Here is a 22,939-nt window from a genome sequence, read left to right as displayed (position 1 = left end):
CGCATCTTTTCCGGCACATATCAAATTCATCACCGTCCTGGCGCCAATCGCGTGTGGCGCTTTAGTTGCTCATCGAACGCCGTGGCTCGACTAACAGGTCCTTTTTTGCGGCTGATGACGGTACAGTCGGACGGGCTGTCTACGCTCTTCACGGACGGTGCCCCACGCCGGCGTGGCACCCCGTCGTGATGAAGTGGGCCCTTCAGCGACTGCAGAACCTCGCGCATGTGGTCTGGGTAGCGCTCGACCACGTCGCTCGTCTCCACATGGTGCGTCCAGACATACCCATCATCATCGCCCACGGCGGCTTGCGCACCGTCCGTGGCTGCGGTGCTGCTTCCGCCCTCCAGCAGCGGAATCGACGACTGAGCACTGCGCAGCACGCGCCGGGGTAGCACATCGAGAGTGATCTTTCCCAGGTTGCCCATGGTGAAGTCGTGCACAAAGAACCGGTGCGCGCGAACGGGGTCTAGGTTGCCCATTTCGGTGTGCCCACTTGTGCCGCTGCGCTCACAGATCATTGCGACGCAGTCATCGAAGCTGATTGGCACGCGCGGAAGGTGCAGACACTCAGCCATGTGCTCAGATGAGCCGGACGCAACGAGTATGTCGTAGATGTAGCGCGCTACCATGCCCTGCGGAAGGGAAACGTCGTTGGTGGGGATGATGCCGCACGCCGCCAGCTTCAACCCCGACTCTTTCGTGAAGCAGCCGGGCAGTGTGAGACCTGGTGTGTCGTACAGTACCACGGGTGGGTCCTTAGAGAGAGGGACCAGCTTCATGCCGCGCGTGGTGCCTGGTGTGATGGAGACCGTCTCAGGTGATCGGGAGCGGCGGAAGTCTTCACGGTGAAACTGATACTCGTGGGCGAGCCTCAGAGAGTTGATCAACGTCGACTTGCCCACATTCGGCATCCCCACGACAAGCCCAACGTGGGCGACTGTCTTATACGGCAGTGGCGGCAGAATGTGCGTGGTGAAGCGCTGCACCGCCTCCACGACGTCCTTCCAGCATCGCCGCGCACTGGTGAAGAGCGCAAAGGCCCCGTTCCGTTCGTAGTATTCCTGAATCGCGCGATTGCTGTCCTCGTTTGACAGCTCCGCCTTGTTGAAGATGATAAGACGTGGCTTCCCGGCGGTCAGTTTGCGAATATTTGGATTCTCCGTCGTAAAGGGCAGCCGTGCATCGCGTATCTCGAGAATGAAGTCCGCGTCCTTCACCTTGTCGGCAAGCATGTTAGCAGCCGACTGCATGTGGCCCAGGTACCACGCGGCGCCTTTTTCGTCAATGTCCACGAACGCCTCACGCGACATCGACTTCTTTGCCGACGTTTCCATGGAGCCTTTGTAGGCGCTGAGAGTACGCTTCACCTTGCGCATGAACGCCGGGTCAAAGACGTTGCATTGTCGCACAGTCACCCGCATGGCGCCTCGGTTACAAGTGAGGAGACTCTTGTTCTGCTCGCGTACCTTCGCTGCGCAGCGGCGGGATGCCACTCCCGGAAGGAAGCAAAGAGACGAGGAGGGTGGGGGGTGAGTACACGTATCCTGCACATGACGCGATAAGCAACGAGGAGACAAGGGATTGCGCAAGCAACTCTAAGCGTGTAGCTCTGCAAGTCTTCTGTTGTGTCCTCCGCTGCACGAAGTTCCACGTGGCATGCACGTCCCAGGGAGGACGCAGAGATTCAGAGACACAGAAGGAGCCGAACGCGGTTGCCCCTCCCGCTCAATTCTCCAAAGAAGCGGTGACGGAGACATGCGCATCGCTGTGGCCCTCACAGTAGTTCAGTTTTTCGTTTTTTTTCCGTGTTCTCGTGGTCTACCATGCGACCATCCACGGGTAGAGGCGAGAATGGTTTGAAAAGGAGAGCAGAGGAGGCGGCGCTTTTTTCACTATCCTCGTCGCCCGGGGACGGTCGAAGTGCCTCCGCGCCTGATTCAGGAAGTGCCACGCCTCGAGTCGACTCGCTCGCATCACCTCAGCAGCATCCCAGTCGAGTGAGGCAGTGCTTTTGAGGAGAAGGGGCCATTCGGAAAGCGGGGCAGAGCCGACACATCATGTGCACCCTGCAGGCGCTGGATCTCGCAGAGCACCTCAGCCGGCTCCACTCCACAGTCTTTCACCGACGAGGAGTTCACGCCGAATTCGTCTCAGCGTAGAAAGCGGTGCTGGCGCTAACCAGCGCGGCTTCCTTGTGTTACGGGTGAGTCACGAGTACCTGTTTCGGGACGCCACAGGCCGCCCTATACCGCAGGTCGTCCCCCTCCGAACCGTCAGCAGCGCCACCGTCGCGTTCTCCTGCCGCGGCGACGCAAGCAGTAGATTGCAGACTGCCGTGGGACGTGCTAGCAACGCGCTGCGTGCGTCGTCGCTGGCGCATAAGCGGAGTGCGCACAACGGCGTGTTGCCAGGGCGCGGCTGACGGCACCGAGTGCGGGCCGCCGATACGAGCACCCTTGCCGCCCTGAGTCATCAGGAGGACAGCGCTATTACGGGCCGCCGAGCGTGTTTCCACGCCCTCCTGCTTCTTTCTGGGCTATGGGGGCGAGGGTCTTCTGTCGTGAAGTGGATGCCTCGTGTAGGCAAGGCCGTCGGCGAGCGATCACTGTGAGCCCGTCTGCTATCCGTACAGGCGGGTGATGTGTAAAGCAGTCGACGGTCATGTGCAGGTCACAATCCTCTCTGTATCACAGCTGTCGCGCGCATGCGCTATGAGGGATCAATAAATCCGGCTGCACCGCGCGGGACGTGTCACGTGGCGCATACGGTACGCCGACGGAGGGCGCAGAACCGCACGCGGTCAAGACAATAGACGTTCTGTCCGACGCATCCCCCTAAGACTCCCGCGATCCGATGCGGCCACAGAACATCTGGAAGGTACAGCGCACCCACCACCTGCTGGCCTGCTTGCGGAGAGCACGAGCCCGTTCGCGCCACCAAGCGCGGCATTGCATCGCAGCAAAGCGTCGGATGTTAGAGGAGGTGGCGACGGCAGAGCGTGTCGAGTTCCACATGGGAGGTCCTGCCTGCATGTAGACAGCCGTCCCTCTCCTGTGGTGCGAGAAGTACAGCACCTCCACCGGTAGGCGACTACTCTGCTGGAGGTCCCATGCGCCAGCGCTTTGTTGGCCAGAGTGCCGCCTCGGAAAAGCTCCGCGAGCACGTTGTCTTCCGACGAGTCTTCAGGAGTGCGCCCTCCACTACGTCGTCCGGGCACGCCATTTCGATGTGCTTCACCGCAATGATATTGGGGGAGGGGGTGGCTATGCAAGCAGAAGAGAAGGGGGGATAGAGAGAGAGGAGCACAAACAAACAAGGATAGCAGACCAAAACAATGGGAGCGTACGAGGCACCAGTACACACCACGGCATCCCTGCAAGAGAGCGCGGGGAGAAATGGAGGAGGCTCCGGGGAACAGCCGTCAAACGACCCGACCTCTGAGATCCCTTCTTCACGACACGTCGCAAGCACCTCCATGGACCGCCAAGCCCTTTCACCAGCTCTCGCCTACTCAACATCATTTGACTCCGCGACTCATTCGCCCAGTAAAGTACCTACAAACGGGCACACGCACACATACACTCACACAAAAAGAGACTCTTTTTGCTCATGTGTGCACACTTCATGTGCGCCAAGAGAATAGCGTCACACACACGTGGTCACAGGGACAGCAAACAGAGTGAGAGGAGGAGAGCACGTGAGGCGGACTAAACGCAAAGGGAACTCACCCAGCGTAAACGGACGGCGCCTTGCAACTGCGTTGCCTTCGTAGAAAACACACGCACCGTGCATTGTTCGGTAAAGGAACCCACCAAGGCGCGTATCTCAACTGGGCGATGGCGAGGAGCACAGAGAGGGGGTGAGGGTCCCTCTTTGCCGAATCGCGAGTGATAACAAGACGGGTGCCGATGAGGCAGGCAGGGTAACGTTGACAGGGAGAGGTGGCACGGTGAAGCCTCCCCTCAACGGTCTCCTGCGATACGGACACGAAAAGAAAAAAGAAAAGACAGACAGAGAAGGAAAGGGGGGCGGAAGGGGGACGAAAGAAGAACAGCAGCACGCCACCAAAGGAGGGGGGGGAAAAAGAACATACAACGGCGAAGAAACACGGCGCACAGAAAAACCAAAGGGACAGCTTGAAAGAACGGTCATACTGAGAAGCAAAGGAAGAAAGGAAAAAGAAAACAGGTAAAACAAAGCGCGGAAAGGATATTTAAGAAAAAAAACCACAGCAGCAGCAGCAGCAGTACACACACACACACAATCACGATCACAGCCGCGTGATGAAAGCGAAAGAGGGGACCGCAAACACATACGTACACGCACAGTTGCACGCATCGAAAGTATAAACGAATGCGTCCAGTCTGCGGGTGGATGTGACGCCGCGAGAATGAGGTGGTATGTGTGGTTGTGTATTCATTTGTGCGTGGCAGGGAGCATGCAGGCCCACGTGCGTGCATAAGAGTGTAGCTGTGGACATCTTTCTTTTGTTCTTTCCTGAACATCTGCGAAATTGACGTCATGGTAACTGACGAGCCCTAACGCAACACAGGCTGTGAGAGACAAGAAAAGCAACTCCGCAGCACACAGAAGAAAACCGAGTGACTGAAACTCAGACGTAGAACAAACCGACACAACAAGCAAAAGGCAAAATGGAAGAGAAGAGAGAGGTCATTCGTGAGAGAAAAAAAAGAAGAGAGAGAGAACGAAACAAAACAACCTCCAGGCTGAGAAGCAGAACCCCATCACCTGAAAGTACCGCTTTGTTGAGGAGAGGAAGAGCGGAGGACGACAAAGAGATAGAGAGAACGAGAAAAAAAATTGTGAGAAGTGGGACCTGAAAGTGTCAGCGATTCCTTCCTCAACTTCCCATGTTCATGTGCTTCAGCGGGAGGAAAGGGAATGCAACAGCAAGCTCAGAGTCATCGATGGGTTCCAGCGGGCCCCTATCAAACCACGAGCGAAAGATGGACTGAATTCAGAGACGTAATGCATTCGCACCCGCGACTTCCACTCGCCGGATTTTGCGGTGTGTGCCTCTGTGTAGACACACGTCTGTTAAGACGAGTATGAGATGATCGAAGAGGAGAAAAAACGACCCGGAAAGGCAGGAAAGGCGACAATAGAAGAAACACTCGTATCATTACGAACGCAAAGAACTTCTCTCGTTATCACTAGGGCATGTATCTGCAGCCAAAGTACCTTAGGCATTGCAGTCTCCGAGACAGTGGAGCCCTCCTTCGCTGTGTCGCTCACCTCGGCCATTACTACGCGCAAGCTCAGCTAAAACGTCTGTTCGACAAGGACACACTCAAGGATGTTTACGCAGATCATGGAACACTGTTCTCCAATTATTCGCAGGCGCAGTACCATTGCTGAACCTGCTGAGAAAAGAGCGGCGGAAAGGTTTTGCAACGTCGGAGACGGCCGCTGGGAGGTGGCCAGAAAAGGAGAAAAAAGGAGTCACGCACATGCGTTTCGTTTGTGGTGACCCCGGCAGAAACCGGACTGCGCAACGGTATATACTCGCGTAGCGATCGGTGTGAAGCACGTTCACAACAAACGGAAGCACACAAGTCGCGGCCATGGTAACGGCTGCACACCAACAGTGTTGCGTGTTGACTGCCTGGCCTTACTCAACTGGTGGTCACGCTTCTTTTTTCTCTTTTTATCACTTGCTAGAAAAGCTCCATAGACAGTGACCTCTTCGAGTTCTGTCTTCCGTGATTTAAAGCATGGTGGGGGAGAGCCGATAACAACAATAGAAAAAAGAGGAAAGCAAGCGGCGCTGATCCGACCCTCCCATTCCTGTTTTTTTTTCCTTCCACAGTGCTGTGAGGCGAGCTTGGAACCTTCCAAGAGACGAGCAGTGAGCGAACGTACGATGAGGTGGGTTGGGCGAGGGTGTGAGGCGAAAGCAATGGGACAGAGGGGAAAAAGAAAAACATAATAGAGATGACAAGAAAAAAAAAACAGAAAAGAGCAAAAACAAAACAAAAAACAAAGGAGGCAATCGCCGAGGAGCGGGTGTGTGGGGGGGAGGGGAGGAGATGTCGAGAGAACACAAGGGCATGTAACGTGGGCACATACACCATTGACGGCAGGCACGCACACAAAACAAAACGCATGTGGCGCGCAGAATCAAAAAAAAAGAAGCTCTGGGAAGAAACACACAGAAAAACGCAAAACGTGCACGCGGAAGAGACAAAAAACAAAACGAGACCAAGGGGGAAAAGGAGAAGTAAGACTTGTATTTAAACCAGACACTTAAGGAAGGAAAAGGAGGACGACGAATTAAGCACACAGAGACACACACACACACGCGCGAAAAAAGATTGAAAGGCGTTTCTTTTTTGTTGTTGTTCAACGTGTACACTCGAGCACAGAACAGAAGTTAAGTTCCACTTGACCGGGCATCTCACAGACCCAGACCCATGGCGCACAGCAGCGGTAGACACACATTAAAGCAATGCACCGACGCGGTCATCGGGGCACCGCCTTTGGCTCAAACTCTACCCACTCTCCCGCTCTTATCACGCCGGTAGTTGCCTGGTGCATATCACCCTCAGGGTGGCTCAGATTCCCCACCACCGCCAGTGGGCAGTGTGAGGGCCGGGCAGAATACGCGTTCGAGTTACGCTGACGATTTGCCTATAATATAGGTGGTACAAACCTGTGCATTGTCGCAGGTCTCTCCGATGCAACGCCATCCAGGGCCGCACCGCCGACGTGAGTAAGGGTGCATTGCGCGGACCTCCCCACGTCGCAGACACTTGGCCCTGCCACCACCAGAGGTGGCTCAGCATTGGCAGGGGTAGGGAGGGGCTCCCTGGCTTCCTTCCACGGAAATAGCGGTGGAGCCCTCATGACACGGTTTGGTGTCCCCCGTCATCAGTGAAGGGTCAGGGAGCGCAGGAAGCAAGAAAAGCAAAGGGCGTAGAGCACAGAAAGCGAGGAGAGGAGGAGAGAACAGAACTCGCTTGCGAATAGCTGTCGAATTGTGGTAAGTCCACACAAGCTCCACGGAAGCGTGCAGTGCAACGATTTCCCATTGCCCATTATTTGCGTAGAAAATCGTTATAGTGAAGTGTACCCGAGAACCCCACTTGAAAGTCGCAGCTAGTGGGGCTTGATATGGAAGTAGACATGACTGCCAAGTGCCTGTTGAGTGGGCTGGTGCTGCAGAGGCGTGTTGAGCTGCGAAACAGGTGCGAAGTGCTGTTGTGGTTGCGCAAGCAGCGCGTTTGTGGCTTGGTAGAATGCTGTCGGTTGCACAGCGTGAAGAGTCGGCTGGAGCACAGTGGCGGCGGAGTGGGTGGGCATCTGCGATGCGATAGGAGCATTGGCGTAGAAAGCGAAATGCGACGGTGTAGGGTGCGCTGTAGGTGCCTGTGAGGCGAACATGGTTGGTGTGATAGCTTGCGAGTTCGGCTGCATGAGCAAGACGGGCTGAAAGGAGTTGACGGCGTTTTCGTGCGACACTGTAGGTCCGTGCACAAGATGAAGCGCAGGCGTCATGGGTACGGCGGCTATAGAGAGGTGAGTAGCAATGCTGCCATCCGGATTAAGGTACTCGGTGGGAGGCACCGCGACCTTCATGTAGTCCTGCGGGCGGTAAACGGGCGCCCCGGATGCGTGCAGTTCCTCTAGTTGAGCCTGAGTTCCGTGAAAGAAACTGCAACCATCACGAAGGCACTTGCCTTGTGTGAAGAACGTGCACACGCTCCACGGCACCGGCCGCGTCTCCCCATTAGCCACGTGCATGTAAGGGCACGTCGGCGAACGGGAACAGCGGCCAGTAAGAAGAAAATCCCTGCAAATGATACCCTTGTTGCGCAGCATCTCCGCGATCTGCTGACGACGCTGGTCGGGTGTCCACTGCTGTTGCGCCATGGTCGATGGTGCAGGAAGCAGATGAGCGAGTGAAAGCCGATGGCGTTGTTCAAGTTCGTGCTTCGATGTAGCTTCCACCTTGCTGTTGCCTTTCTGTCGGCCAGCGCCTGGTGGAAAGCTGGCGGGGAGAATGGGCCGACGGATGAGAATAAAGCGAAAGAAAGAGCGCAGGGCACTTCACAAAGAGAAGTGCGCAAGAAAAAGGGTGTTGACAGAGAGGGGGAGCGACACGAGAAAGCGAAGAGATGATAAGACGACCAGTATGCGTGTGTGTCTGGGGAGGAACAGAATTTCAGACAGATAGGTGGAGGCGAACAAGCACAGCCCGGTTTAAAAACTAATTAAATCAAGCATAAATTAGAACGTGAAAGCTAGGCGACAGAGCAGACGTCTGAAAACGGAGAAGCGGGAGGTGGGGGGAGGTGGAGAGAGAAGAGGAAGTCAAGACAGGAGACAATTCGGAAGAAAAAGGAAGCAAAAAAAAAAGAACAAGAGAAACACAAAAAAAAACAATAAAAAGAAAACAAAAAAGGGAAAACAGCGTGGGACGTACTCGTACCTCTCTTTTTCTTCTTTTTTTCTGTTCAGTAAGTGTTCAAATGTCCACGTGCCCGTTCGCTCAGTGCTGCGACTGAGCGTGCGGGTCGCGGAAGGGGGGGGGGCAGCGGGAAGCGAAGAAAAATGAAAAAAAAAGGAAAGCGCGTGGCGGGAAATGAGAAACAAATGAATTATTTTTTTTGCGTATCTTTCCTGTTGCGTGACACAATTTCTACACGTCGTACGTTGGTGTGCAAAGACAAGGCAAACACGAGAAGGGAGGCAGGTGGAAGGAAGGTGAGAAGGGTGGAGGGCAAACGGGAGGGAGCGGGCAGCAGTGCAGCGTTTGCAACGCATGCAGCGCACACACCGGGAGAACAGTTTGTGAGGGCCTCTTCAGGTGCTTGGTGGCTTCCACAGAGACAGGGAAGGAGCTAAGCCACTTTGACATCGGTAAGAGAAAGATTGAAAGGCGTTTCTTTTTTGTTGTTGTTCAACGTGTACACTCGAGCACAGAACAGAAGTTAAGTTCCACTTGACCGGGCATCTCACAGACCCAGACCCATGGCGCACAGCAGCGGTAGACACACATTAAAGCAATGCACCGACGCGGTCATCGGGGCACCGCCTTTGGCTCAAACTCTACCCACTCTCCCGCTCTTATCACGCCGGTAGTTGCCTGGTGCATATCACCCTCAGGGTGGCTCAGATTCCCCACCACCGCCAGTGGGCAGTGTGAGGGCCGGGCAGAATACGCGTTCGAGTTACGCTGACGATTTGCCTATAATATAGGTGGTACAAACCTGTGCATTGTCGCAGGTCTCTCCGATGCAACGCCATCCAGGGCCGCACCGCCGACGTGAGTAAGGGTGCATTGCGCGGACCTCCCCACGTCGCAGACACTTGGCCCTGCCACCCCCAGAGGTGGCTCAGCATTGGCAGGGGTAGGGAGGGGCTCCCTGGCTTCCTCCCACGGAAATAGTGTGGGAGTGTCGTGTACTCTGAGATACCACGCACTGTGAGGCGCGCCTCCGTCCCCCGGTTTCTCTTATCAAGCTGAAGAGAAAGAGAAAGGAAAACAAAAGCGCACGGGGTTGCAGGGTGGGAGGACGAAGCGGCGCGATGGAGGGGGGTGAGAAAGTCAGTAAATAGGTGCCGCGGTGCGCAGTGCCGACCATGCAGCCACATAACGTTCATGAGCCCGATCACAGTCAACAGAGACCCACTCCCACGGTATGCAGCAAGGAGGCACCGCAGCGACAAATTGAAAAAAAATCCACCAAAAAGAGGGATGGGGCAAGACAAATGGTCATGGCCAAGCACATGACCAAAAGGAAAGCGAAAAGAAGAACAGGGGGAGGGGGCTTGACCGAAGAGCACAACGCAAACACGAATAAGACAGGAAAGCCGAATGAAGGGAGGGGGGGCACTATCCAACTGATAGAGAACAACTGGCGTTCAGCACGATGACGTTGAAAAAAAAGACGAGACACAAAAAAGCAGAGAACAAGGAGGAGTTGCACGTAAGTCATTTGATAAACAGAGTGACAAGAATCATGCCGTGTTTGTATAAAAGCGCTAAAAGACGGCAAGGTGGGCCGGAGGCGGGGTGGCCGACCAGTGGTTGGTTATGTACATCGCCATCATCTTCCGTTGTGGGGCATGCAAGTGCGTGCGCATACGAAGCACATGCCGGTACCTCCGCGCATTCACGGGACTCCAGACGCAGAGATAGAGAGAACCGTGGTGAGAGACGTGCGCGCGCGTTTCGCCGGCAAGTAAAGCACAGGAGCTCACATCGTAACTGATCGTGCACGAGACGAGAGCGAGAGGTGAAAAAAGTGACAAATACGGCGATCTCGCTACTCAGAGAGGAGTTGAGTTGGAGGAACAGCACAACTAGAGCAGTGTGCGTGCATGTGTGCTTCTGCCTGCAGCGCCAGCGGCGGCAGCAGTATCGAAAGGGCTCACCCACCATGAACACAACTAATAAAAGACATGGTAGTGAATCGCCCGAAACGGAAACAGAAGGTGGACGAGGAGAGGGGAGTGATGACAGAGGCAACGGGGTTGAAGTGGTGTTGTGTCTCTTTCTCTTGAGACGCTGAGCTGCAGGACCAGAAAAGGGGACTGGTAGAGGAGAGGTAGTGACATGGGGGAGGGGGGAGGAGGAAGAACGAGACAAAGGAAAAGCGTCGGGAAACATTCACTCCAATATTCAGTGGAACAACATGCAAACACGCAAACGAGAGGAAAACGATTTGAGCCTTAAAACATGCCGTTGGGGGCGAGGGGGGGTTCTCGGCACCTTTTGCATGCGCACGCCTCCTCTCACCACAGCAGGAGGAGCCTGTCATCCACTTGCATCGTTGGCGCACGCAACTGGGACGGAAACATAGCAACACAACGGGAAACCCATGACGAAGACCAAAAGAAGAAAGGAAAGAGAAGGAGACACCCTCTCCCCTCTCCGAAAAACACAAGTGAAGCAGTTGTGGGTGAGCATGGTGATCGAGGGCTCCGCTGAGAGAGAACAAGCGAGAAAGGGTGAGAGTACACGATAGAAGACAACCAGGCAACAGCGAAAAGCAACAAGGGGGATGAACGAAGTACAACGAAAGACAAAACATGACCAAACAACAACAAAAGAAAACGACATCGAGCAAACTCCGAGACACGGTAGGTGGCAACACAGCAGCCTCATCGGCAACGGCACCAGCGAGAGAAAGAGGCGAACGGATAAGCGCACACTGACGCTTCTTCTTCGTCATTCCTCCTGTCCTCACGTTGTCTGTGTACACCCACGCCTGTTCTTTGGGCGGCTGGCGTGACGAGTCTTTGCGTGCGCGCGCGTCCCTGATAGTGCTCAACAGAGAATTGGGGAGGACATATGAGAAGAGGGCGAATAGAAAAATGCAGCCACACAGAGGGAGTGTGTGTGTGTGTATGTGAAAAGCAAGTAGACTACTGAGTATAGAAGAGAAGAGGGGACGGATGGGGGGAGAGAGAGGCGGAAGAGACGCACAGGTCGGCGGGTGATGGCAGTACATGTAGAAACAGAAAACAGACGGTGTCCAAATGAACAAGGGCACACGTACCGTGGTAGACGTGACAGACAACAACGAAGAAAGGGAGATGAAGGACGGGCCACTCGATGGTGTTGCTGACCGACGCGTGGCACATGACGATGAATAGAGAGGGAGACACACGGTCACGTACAAGCTGCAATCGAAACGCTTCAAATACAAATGAGAGAACCGCAGCGGCAGTGCGACAAGTAAGACGAATAGACCAGCTTGGTGCCAGCGTCACCCTTTCCCTCCCTTTCTTGCCACTTCGACGCGCGGGACGGTTTGCAGCATGTCTCATGGATGGAGCTGTGCTCTTGCCGTCTTCCTTCTCCTCCCTCTTGCACCCTGCAGCAACACTCCTTTCTCTTTGTGCATCCGGGCCTGTGTTATTACATACCGCATGCGCGGTGGAACTTTGCGATCCACATGTCTCTGTCCTCCATCGTGTTGGCGTACGCGATGATCTTCTGGCCGTTGTTGAACCACAGCACCAGCTGATTCGGGTGCTTCTGCGAGTACACCTCAGGCACAGGGAAGACGTCACCTACCGTCTCCAGGTTAACGGACTTGGGGGCCACGCCGTCATTCTCGGGGTTCTCGCTCAGAGAGATACGCAGCTGGCCGTCACCAATGTAGAAGTAACGCTTCTTCCAGCGGTAGTCAGAGCCGTACTTGTACAGATACCCGCCGTGGGTCACCTGTGAGGTCATCACGCCATAGCGGATCGACGACGGCAACGGGGCTCGCTCGCCGCTCTCCTGCAGCTGCTTCAGAATCTCTGTTCTATCGGTAGTCGAGATAGTTTCAGAGTGACGCACAATATCCTGGAACAGGTTTGCCACGTACTTGAGGAATTCCGTGCGCAGCAGTTGCTGCGTGGTCGGCCGTTCGGTCGGGTTCTTTGACAGCAGCGGGTCGAGCAGCGCCTGCATGCTGCTCGAAACAGGGCACGGAAACGGGTCGTACTTGCCGTAGAGCACCTGCTGCATAATCTCGCGCTGCGACGGCCCCTTGAAGGGGCGGTGCAGGGTGAGCAGTTCATACAGAATGACACCGAGGGACCACATATCGGCCTTTTTGCTGTACCGCTTGCGCTCCCACAGCTCCGGGGCAAGATAGTACGGGGTGCCGCAGAACGACGACGCCACATCGAGCGAGACGGAGTCGCTGTACTGCTTGGAGAAGCCGAAGTCGCCGAGTTTGATGATGCCGGTGGGCATGAGAAAGATGTTGGCACTTTTCAAATCACGGTGCATCATGCAGCGGCTGTGAACCTCGTCCAAGGCCAGCACAATCTGATAGAAGAGAAGCCCGACCTCGTACTCTTGAAACGGTAGGTTCTCCTTCAGGCGCTGTTTGATCTGCTTGTTGAGGTCGCCGCCGCTTCCGTACTCCATAACAAGCAACAGCTTGTCGTCGGACTTGAAGTCGTCAAAGTGCTTTACGATGCCAAAGTGCTTGCACGCGGCAAGGCAGTGCAGCTCACTTCGGGCGTACGCGGCCTGCCTCTCATCATTCAGCATGACAAACTTGGCCACAACCTTTTCCGACGGGTCCGAGCCGCGCGTGGCCACAAAGGCGGCGGTGGCCGGATTGCGGCCCACCAACGTCGTCAGCACATACATGTGTTCGCGCGGGTTTCTCGACTCTGGCGACTCTTCGCCTTCCGGCAGATCTACACAGTTCTGGTACGCCTCGGGGTCGAGGGTCGCGTTATGCTCCTCGAAGGCCTCATGGCTGGTGAAGAGGACATGCGGGAAGTACTTGGCGTACTGGTTTAGGAGCTCCGTCGATGCGCTGCCGTGCTCGACTTCCTTCGACGGCATACTGGAGAAATGAAACTCGGTGCCTTTAGTGAGGACAAGTGCGCCGATGGACGCAAAGAAGGTCGAATGCACAATGGTGTGCGGTTTGCTGCTGGCTTGACGAAAAACAGCGACACGACAAGGAGGGACCGTATTTGCCCCGGCACGCCTGTATGTCTGTCTGGATGCGTATAGAGAGTGGGGGAGAGGGGGAGGCGGTCCGTAGAGCGTTTGGCAGCAGGTCAGAGCAGAGCAAAGAGAGAGAAGCGGATGGGTCACACCGAAAACGAGAAACGCCCACTCACATAAAAAATGAGCTGAAGGGGTGCGGGCCGCGAAGGAGCGGAAAAAACAACAACGCAAGGCGGCAAACAGGACCAACGAGCTCTTGCTCTGAGAGAGAGTCGATACTTCTTCGTTCGCGAGAGAGGAGAGTGGAGTGACAGAAGAAGGGAGACACTGACAGTGATGCCATTGAGCGAGTCAGCGTATTCGTCACAATCGACCCGACTTGAGGTGTGCGTGTGAGACCCCGCCGCTGAGACCAACGCCATACCGAAAGGTGCAGAGTGTGCCGTGCATAGAAAGGCGTAGATGCGGGTATATGTCTGCCGCTTGTGTTCAGACGAGAGCGCGGACCCACGCGTCCCTCCAGTTTCATGTTGCACCTCACCGTGCCGCCAGTTGGTCCCTCTTCGCGCTTGCTGCGCACGATCACGGCTCGGCCCGTCAGCGGGGTTCTCGCCGGATATTATTCAAGGGGTCGTGGTTCAAGTATAGACGACGAGCCACGGAGTGACGTGGCACCTCGTTGACCGCATGACCGTGTGAGGATTGTCAGGACAGCACAGATGGTAGAGGCTCCATCCAAATGAAGGGGAGCCACAGCTCCAGCAGACAAGAAAACAAAAGAAAAGGCGACTCACTTGCGCGGCGCACCTGCACGGTCGGTGGGGCTGTGCCCCCATCTCGCGTGCCGCTACAGGCACCCAGATTTCCCGTTCTGCTGCGAGTGCGTGCTCTCTTCTTACTGTGCCCCCCCCGTCAGATGCGCCTGCTGGCGGTTAATCACATAAGGGCCACGGGGTCCACCATCCGCTGCTCCCGGGAACGTGTGCTGCAGAGGGTGAGCACGCGCGAGAGCCAGGACTGAGTGAGGAGGCAGTCGAAGGCCCCCTTCGAGGCCAGCGCAGTGTCACGGTTCTCTGCTGGCGTCATGCCCGGCTCGTTGAATGCGACGCCGTAGATCGTCCAGAAGACAACGACGAGGGTCTGCATCATGCACCAGCCTGGGCAATACGGGTCAACTGTGACGTTTGGGACAGGGTGAGCGTTCTGCAGAGGTCCATGCCAGCATCCGCTTCGTCTCCCGGCAGCGGGCGCGGGCGGTTGTCCATGAATCGGCTGACCGCCGCCTCCAGGCACGTGCTGTGAGCGGGACTCTCGAGGCGACGGATGCACTCCTCCGACACCTGTGTCCCTCTCCGTTCCCTCAGCAGCATGAATGATCGAGCCATCCGCCGTCAGGATCCCCACGTGCGCGGGACGCCGGCCTTTTCAACGGTCTTTGGTGCTCAGGTGGTGCCGTCGGCAGCCGGTGTAATCCATCTGGAGCGCCGCAAGCGCGGAGCCACGCGAGGCGCGACCGTGCATGAGAATGCCGATGCACAGCTCCCTTTCCGCAATCGGCTCATCGGTACTCAGCGCACGCGCACCCACCCCTCGCCCACCTCTGCACCATCAAGACCACAGCCTCATACACAATATCCCTGCCTGGCATACTTCCTATCGCGTGAGAGAGGGAGATGGGATGGAGCGGGGGTCGACGGAATGTGCTATACTGAATCGGTTGGCATTCCAACTCTCCTTGAGGGAGTGGTGCACACGCACCTGTCGCCACAGGGCGGAGAGGAAGGGGTAAGGAAAAGAGCGAGGGCGAGCGTTAGTCAGCCGTATTCGCTGTCAAGGGCACGTCCTCATCCTAATATAGAGGAATTTGCGTGTGTGGGGGGGGAGGTTGAACGCAACGAGCGTGTAGACTTCTGAATACGCACGGGTGTGTGCGTGTGGATAGAGGAGCAGCAGATCCCGCTCGTTATGATTGGGGCTGCATGTGTGGTACACCGTGTTGCTCCGGTGTGCGGAACACGCTTCAGCGGGGAGAGCGAGAACACAGGACACGGCGCAAGAGAGCAGCGGAGTCTGGTTGAAACGTCGAGGGAGGATCTTAGGGGAAGCGAAGCTGGGCGAAAGGCATCAACCATCGAAGACGGCGCTTGCACAAAGATGGGCTCTCTCGTACTGCGCATTTTGTTCCTAATATTCTTTTTTCCTGACGTGTGGCAGCTGTCATGTAGCTGCGCGTGCCGTGTCTGCACGTCAGCTCACGCCACGGTGCTGCATTGTTTTCGTTTTCTACTGTGCATGGCCGTGTCATGCGAGAATGTGAGTGAGTAGACGTCTACGGGCGCAGGCGCTATCTTCTCCATCTGACGGTGATGCGGGCACGAGGATACGGCTCGAGGAAACAGTACGCCGGCACGCACGACTTTTGTACCCCGTGCACAAGGATGTGCTAGATGCTTCCAAGTCCGTACAGGTACGCGGTGGATGTGAAGAGGATGACAAAGTTGCTGACAAGACGATACCGGTAGCCAGCGTAGAGGGACCGTCCAAAGCTCGGCGACCTTTGCGGCTTATATAGGTCGCTCATGAATCGGCGTGTTGCCAACGTGGCAATGGGGTAGAATAATGTATCCGTGAGGAGCGTAGCGACATAGGCGCCGATCAGGGCATCGCTCCGGTAGTGCGGCCACTCCGGTCGTGCGAGCAGGTCCTCTCGAGGACGCCACACAGACGATAGCGTTGGCACGATGAAGGACCCTGCCGTCTCGTACCAGGAGAGCCAGCAGGCTTGAAAGGGCAACAAAACGGCGGCAGGTGAGAGCAAAAAGTTCCCCTTACACAGCCGGCGCATCGAGATGGGCCCGGGCAGCACGGGGCCAAAGTGGTAGGAGATGTTGGCGTTACGCAAGGGTGTTATTGCAAAATGCGCCACGAGGGCGGAGAGGCCATAGAGGGCGACCGTGTCATAGTACGGATGCCGTGTGTCGACGAGGTTGCTGCGCGTGTGCGAGCCCATGACCAGCTCGTCCCCACTCACATTGCAGCGGCGCGTTGCCGCTGCGAGGACAAGGGCTTGCACGGCGGCAAACGAGACGTTCTGGGCAAACACGCCGCAGGTGACGGACCAGACGCTCCCACGCAGCAAGAACAGTCCCGCCTGCCCCTCTATCCACCGCAGCGTCAAAGGGGCGCACGGCACCGCGCAGGCGGCAAACAGCACACCAGAGGAGAAGATGCGGAACCACAAGTTGGGAATGATGTCGCTGCGCGTGTTCGACTGCACCAACCACCGAGACGGAAGCGGCTCCGAGGAGGCGGCGGCGGCCCTCAACGACCCCACCGGGGGTCGTCCACTGTTGGTGAAGACGTCGTTGTAGAATTTGAGGCGCTGGTCCTCTGTCATGGCAGCCTGCGCAGCCTCGGCATTCCGCGTAGCCACCGGCGCGCCTCCGTTCGGCGCCTTCCAGTACCGCGCGTAGGGCTTGCTTATCCTAATGGGCACCATTTCGCCGAGCTCACTCGCCGACGAGACAAAGTTGAAGCGCTCGTTATCGAGCAAGTCGAAGGGGCGAATGGAGGATGCGGGCACGTATCCGACTGTGAGACCCACACGATGCCACAGGTTGCAAATGAGCTCGGAGCAGACCATCTTGTGGGCGCTGTTGACCCCGTCAATCCAGTAGTGGCCGGTGCTCCAGTTCACGGCAAGTGCGTCTGTCGGCGACGTGGAGGCCAAGTGGGGAAAATAGGTGGAGAGAAGAAACGACTGCGCGTGTCGGTACTTGCGCGCGACGGCACGGTAGACCTCCGCCTGGCAAGGATGCGTCTTGGCCATTTCTGTGAGGGCCGCCACCTCGAGGCGAAGTGTGTTGAACTTGTGCGCGGCTCGTACTCGGTCCATCTTGTCTGGAGGACTGCAGATAGAGGGGATAAGATGAAAAACCTCATTTTCGTACGGAGTGCTGTACATGGATTCCATTTGCTCCAGAAATGCCTCCTGCGTCTCTTGTTGCTTCTCGGTGTCTCCCACGTTGACGGAGCGCCAGGCTACCTCATTGGCAGATGTGCGCCGCACTCGCCCCTCCGCTGGGTACAGTGTGATGCCACGCATGTTCGTCTCGAGCACGTACGTGCCTGACGGCGACAACTCCTCGACGCGCTTGCGTGCCTCGGGGTACTTGCGGAGCTCATCCTCGCTTATCTTCAAAAACATGCCGACATGGTCAAAGCGGTTCTCTGTCTTGGAGAGACCACACAGGACCATACCAAGCGGGTCTTTCATGGCAAGACACTTTCGATTCATAAAGAGGACATCGCCGGACCGAACATGCGCAAAGGAAAGGCTATCGTGTTCAGCGCTCATTGCCTAATGCTGCTCTGAGGTGCGGGAAAGGCAGGGGGCGGTGACCCAAGGACAAGCCACAGCGGCTTCTCGAGACGCTGTCGTCAACGATACGACGGCAGCACTGCGGGTACAAAGATGTGACAGAGGCGTAGAGGGGCGGGGGTGGATAAAAAGGAGAGACACACATGGCGGAAGAAAGACGGAACTGAAGAGCACGGCAGGGACGTGGAGCACGCACACTTAGGGGTGCTGTCATCGCACAATGTTGCGTTGGATGCGGAATCCAACACAGATGCAGTTCAGGTGAGTGCACTGCGTTTTTTGTTTTGGTTCTCGAGCCGGAAGCGAAAAAAAATGTGAAGAAGAGAAAGCGCATCAGGACAAATTAGGCGACGACGCGTCTTCTGTTGGGTTGATGCGCTATGCTCCCCGCAGTCGCAAAACGACACGAAAAACACTATGGCAGCTCCGACTTCGCTCTTTTCGGTAGAAACGAGTGCTCAGGCAAAGTGACCCTCAGGCCCGTGCGCCGGCGAACGCACACACGCACTTCCATGCTGAGAAGGGGGAGGGGGGCCGCGAATGGCGCAACAGAGGAGCAGTGTGGAACGCCAGTACGTATTTTCTCTGACGCGGGGAGCACCGGACAAAACGGCAAAAAAGAGTGAAGCGCGAGAGCCACACGCGGAGACCAGAGGCACTGATGGCGGATGCGGAAAGGGGAGATGGACTTGTGGTAGTTGAGGGGTTCGGGGTGCTGTGAAAGGCGCACACGCTCCTGCCACTCGCTTGCAGAGAGAAAGCCCGCGGTATGGTAAGGGCTGCCCTGCGACTAGTGCGTGAGCGTCAACTGTGATACTGCGCTACTCTGCCCCTTTGTGTCCGCATCACTGTGCTACATGGCATCCATTTGATTGTGCCACTGCACGGCGAGGCAGATGTCCTCGTGCAGCCGCACCAGATTCTGTTTGGTGCTGCTTTCCAGAACTATGGTACGCCCCGTAGCGAGGAGCGCTCGATTCTCGACGGCTGCCGTGAAGTAGACGCGATTCACGGGCACGCACTGACCGAGAATGGAAATGAGAGCAGCGCACGCACCGCTGCTGCCTGCTCCGCCAACTTTATCCATCTTGGTTACAACAACAGACGGCGATGCATCATCCATGATGGCGCGCAGGGATGAAATGAGGCCCTTGAGGTAGAAGACGATGTCGGCGACGCCGTCAGCAGGGCGGTATCGATTGCGCCACAGCAGTGTGTTGATCCATCCCTCGTCCTCGATCAGGTCTGTGGCGGGTACGACGATAATGCACTGATGCGCCTTGTTGGCAGCGATAGGGGAGATGTCTTTGATTTGGCTGAGCGTGAGAGCATTCGGGCCCTTCAATTTCGTTTTCCAGGGCATTCCCTGTGTCAGCTTCTCCAAGAGAACCGCGTGCTTCTCGGTATAGAGACTACCCGGTGTATCGATGCAAAGCCATGTCGGCTGCCGCGCGTGATTTGGAAACGGCTCCACTGCGGTGGTGCCGTAGAACCCAGAGATGCCCACCGGGGCAGCCGGCCACCGCGTCGTGTTCGTGATGGCAGCCCGATACAAGTTGATAAAGAGCGACTTGCCCACCTGAGGTGCACCTATCACGAGAATGTTCATGGTGTTGTACTTTTCCAGCACCTGTGGAGCAAAGGCAAATGAGCCGCCTCTGCTGCTGCGCACAGACAGAGCTCGCGGCGTGTTCACGCCAGAGCCATACTCCCTACGTAGAGGCCGCTCCAGTGCGCTCTGCACGCGCTGATGGGTTGCCTGCACGGTCGCAGCCGGCGAGAGGGGTCTCATCAGGAGTTTACATACTGCTGGGGCCGCGATAGCTCGCTGTGTCGCTCCAGCGGTGAAGTGATTGATGTGAAGCGACGTGTCCTGGGCTCGAGACGGTGGCTCCTCGGGGGTGAACCACGGCAGCGGAAATCGCGGTGATCCCGGCTTCCCATCCGACAGATACCCCGGGTAGGATCGGGAGCGACTGCTGTCCGTACCCGAGCCACCGTGGTCACTACCACTACTGCTGCTCCTGGTACTACTTACATCCTCATTGTCGGAGTTGAGCTCGACAGTCGCGTGCTTGGTGTTGCTAAGAGGCCAAATCGGCATCGGTACTAGACAGGGACGGATCCGTTGACGCTTGAAACGCGAAGCAACGAGGGCTGGTGACGACGTAACAGGGGCTGCAAGAGGCGCACAGGAGTGGCTGTCGCAAAGAAGAAGACACCCCCTCCCCTCAAAGACAACGACAACTGGGATGGGTATGGAGGTGGTTGGCGGTGCCTCGACAATCTCTCAAATGGGTTGTATCCGTTGGGTGTCGTGCACTTGTGTGTTTACCGTCTTTTTTTTGCTCTCGTCGATGACTTTTCCTGCACTTGCGAGTGTGTGATACAAGAGGGGAGAGGAGGGCAAGCAGTCGAGTCGAGGGGTTCCATCCAGGCTTTCTGACTTCTGGGTTCCACCCTTGCGGAATTGATGAGTATCCTTTGCATAAACTCTACGAAAGTGCAGAGTCAAGCGCTTCCCTTATCCATCATGTCCCTTACCTGGTGGCTGGCATGATGGAGGCGGGGTGGGAGAGTGGGGGGGGGGGGCTAATTGCGGTGGGACGCATTCAAACGCAGAGAGAAGGCGGTACACCCAGTTGTCATCCTCCTCGACACTAAAAAGAAGGAGAGCTAGTACGCCCCACACGCGTATATATGCCCGTACGTCGTGGGGAAAAGTCGTGCAGCAGAGCAGGCGGCCACCCCCCAATACAAGAGGGCGGAACACTTCCGCAAGGATAAGGACAGAGCGGAGAGGAAAGGAATCATCGAGCTTCGTGACAGCAGTGTGATGAAAAAACAACAACTAAAGCATGGCGCAAAAGAAAGGAAGCCGACGTATGCCTGACCCAAAGGCGAACAGTTTACGCCCTTAAGTCGGCAGTGGGCGGAAGCGTTCGCGCTTGCGCGCTGCGAGAGAGGAAGGGAGAAAAAGCAAGATTCATCATCACGCGCCGTTCGAAGCGGCACCAAACCTTTTGCATGCGTGTATGCCCACTGCTGTTTAAGCTGCGATAGGAGGTCCATCAGAAAGAAAAAAGAAGGCCGAATGGAGACATCCGCGCAAACAAAGAAGTCTAGAAGCCGCGTGGTTTGTGGCACTGTCGCTGGAAGCGTATGAAGAGAGTCGGCGTGGTTACGGCAGACGGTTCGGTGCCCAGATGAGTGCTACGGTCGGCGCTCCTTTTCTCTACAGGAACTGCCAAGCGCCGCGAAGCACAGCACTGGTAAAACCACCGTAGATGGCGATGCTGCCGAGAATATGAGCCGAAGGGGTGGGTGAAGGCCGTGTGCGTTCAAAGAAGGAGTGAAGGGGTCGACAGAAAAAAACAAATCGAAGAAGAAGTGGAAGAAGACAAAGGGGAGGGGGCGCGCACTGATTCGCGAAAACAATATGCAAAGTAGTGAGATAAGGAGCGACAACATCCGCACCCGCACACACCACTGATCGCTTCAGCAGCGTTTTCTGTGGCGGCAACACCCTCATACGCCAATCGCAAGAAGCACACAACAGGAGAGAGGTCGGTGAGGAGATGGCCGCGTAAAGTGCCCGCTGCGTCAGCTCATGGTAATGGACTGGGACACTCCTCACTGTATGGTGGGTATGCTGAACGGCGAGTAAAGAAAAGAAATCAGCGGCAGAGGGCAGGCGGCAAGGAGACAGCGAGATCGAACACCGATACAAGGCCCCCCCCACCAAAAAAAAAAATTAAATGGAGCGTGCCATATCCACCATCTGCGCGCTTCGAGCAGCTAAAGTCTACAGTTGAGTTAGAGAAGGGGAAGGGCACCCTGCTATAGCACTCTCCCGCGGCGTTGGAGTTCGGCAATGATGCGCTTCACCACAATGTCGTGAAGAAAGACGGATAGACAGACGTTATCGGCGACGGTGGTGCAGCGCCCTACGTAAATGGTAGGGATCTCCCTGACGTCTTTTGCAAGATCGCCCATGTCGGCCGCAAAGACAGTCAGGCGCTCCGTCGAGAAAACGGGCTGCAGGTTGGGAAGCGCCTTCACGTATGCGTGACTCGCGTCCGTCTCCGCCTCTCCCTGACAGATCTCCAGCACGAGACCCAATATCACGGCTCCTGTGGAGGACTGGAAGGCTGGCTCGAGAAAACGGTGGAAGCCAGTGAAGGACATGTTCTCGCCTTCTACTATGATGGCTCGTCCTTCTCGCACAGCTTTGTCCACCTCCGCTGCCACGGCAGCAGAGACTTCAACACCGCGCACCATGGCAGGCGTCGAGTCGGGTGGGCTTGCCTCAGTCACTGCAAAGGAGGGAAGACTCTCGTCGATTGAGGCGCTAATATCGCGCAGCACCTCAGCGTTGATAACCGTGCTGCAGTTGATGCGTGCGGCGAGGAGGTGTGCCAACGTCGTCTTTCCACACCGCTCAGGCCCAGCAATGAAGATTATCAGTGGAATCCGCTCCGCATGAAATTGTGTTACGACCGAAAAAAGCTGCGCGTGCTCTTGCGCGAATCCTGCGGCGATCATCGAGCATCTTATATAGTCCTCCAGCTCTGCCTGTGTGATGGAGGTGCGCTCCGTGTTCACAAAGTGCTTCTTGACGTCGAGACTAATGCGCACGGCGGTCTCTTCGGGGACACGGCAGAAAATGAGCATCTTGGAAAGAAGAAAGCGTGAGAGGACGTAATAGTGCACATCGCTCAGGTGCACCTTTACCTTGATCACGTCATACTTTGAACACATCGAAGACGAAGTTGTGACTCGTGAGGGGATCGGGGAAGAGAAGAGCAAGGCACATACCTTATGAAGGCGCACACACACATACACACAGTGAACGACTTGTTATTTTCTTGTCCTTGTAAGCAGTGCACAGCGCAACCAAGCAGGCGAACAGGTAAATAAAAGCGGCAGTCGCCGCTGAGGACGTCTCGTCGGTGACAATACGAAAAAAAAAAGAGCCAACAAGGATACTGACATTGGCGGAAGTGGCAGTGGGAGGAGGACATTCAAGGGGATTGCGACAACAACTGAGAGAGAGAGCCGGATGCAGAGCGACTAGACGGGATACGGAAACAGCAGAGGCGCGCCGTCCACCTCCA

The 22,939-nt window shown here is 56.3% G+C and overlaps 6 protein-coding genes across 6 annotated transcripts; all 6 read right to left on the bottom strand.

Moving 5' to 3' along the window:
• Positions 1–29: 29 nt before the first annotated feature.
• LMXM_34_5210 (conserved hypothetical protein) lies at positions 30–1,424 on the bottom strand (the record flags this gene model as incomplete). The annotated part of the gene is made up of 1 exon (XM_003879465.1): positions 30–1,424. One exon carries the CDS (start codon positions 1,422–1,424, stop codon positions 30–32), a length of 1,395 nt encoding a protein of 464 aa, XP_003879514.1.
• A 5,698-nt stretch (positions 1,425–7,122) lies between these two features.
• On the bottom strand, positions 7,123–7,896 carry LMXM_34_5200 (conserved hypothetical protein; the record flags this gene model as incomplete). Its single annotated transcript, XM_003879464.1, has 1 exon — positions 7,123–7,896. The coding sequence occupies one exon, from the start codon at positions 7,894–7,896 to the stop codon at positions 7,123–7,125; it is 774 nt and encodes a 257-aa protein (XP_003879513.1).
• Positions 7,897–11,893: 3,997 nt separating this feature from the next.
• Positions 11,894–13,330, bottom strand: LMXM_34_5190 (putative NIMA-related kinase; the record flags this gene model as incomplete). Its single annotated transcript, XM_003879463.1, has 1 exon — positions 11,894–13,330. One exon carries the CDS (start codon positions 13,328–13,330, stop codon positions 11,894–11,896), a length of 1,437 nt encoding a protein of 478 aa, XP_003879512.1.
• A 2,554-nt stretch (positions 13,331–15,884) lies between these two features.
• On the bottom strand, positions 15,885–17,699 carry LMXM_34_5180 (conserved hypothetical protein; the record flags this gene model as incomplete). The annotated part of the gene is made up of 1 exon (XM_003879462.1): positions 15,885–17,699. The coding sequence occupies one exon, from the start codon at positions 17,697–17,699 to the stop codon at positions 15,885–15,887; it is 1,815 nt and encodes a 604-aa protein (XP_003879511.1).
• Positions 17,700–18,675: 976 nt separating this feature from the next.
• LMXM_34_5170 (conserved hypothetical protein) lies at positions 18,676–19,926 on the bottom strand (the record flags this gene model as incomplete). The annotated part of the gene is made up of 1 exon (XM_003879461.1): positions 18,676–19,926. The coding sequence occupies one exon, from the start codon at positions 19,924–19,926 to the stop codon at positions 18,676–18,678; it is 1,251 nt and encodes a 416-aa protein (XP_003879510.1).
• Positions 19,927–21,662: 1,736 nt separating this feature from the next.
• LMXM_34_5160 (conserved hypothetical protein) lies at positions 21,663–22,583 on the bottom strand (the record flags this gene model as incomplete). Its single annotated transcript, XM_003879460.1, has 1 exon — positions 21,663–22,583. One exon carries the CDS (start codon positions 22,581–22,583, stop codon positions 21,663–21,665), a length of 921 nt encoding a protein of 306 aa, XP_003879509.1.
• Between the last annotated feature and the right edge of the window lie 356 nt (positions 22,584–22,939).

Source organism: Leishmania mexicana, chromosome 34 (assembly GCF_000234665.1).
Source record: "Leishmania mexicana MHOM/GT/2001/U1103 complete genome, chromosome 34".
Lineage (NCBI taxonomy): Eukaryota > Euglenozoa > Kinetoplastea > Trypanosomatida > Trypanosomatidae > Leishmania > Leishmania mexicana.
This window is presented reverse-complemented; position numbering and strand designations above follow the sequence as displayed.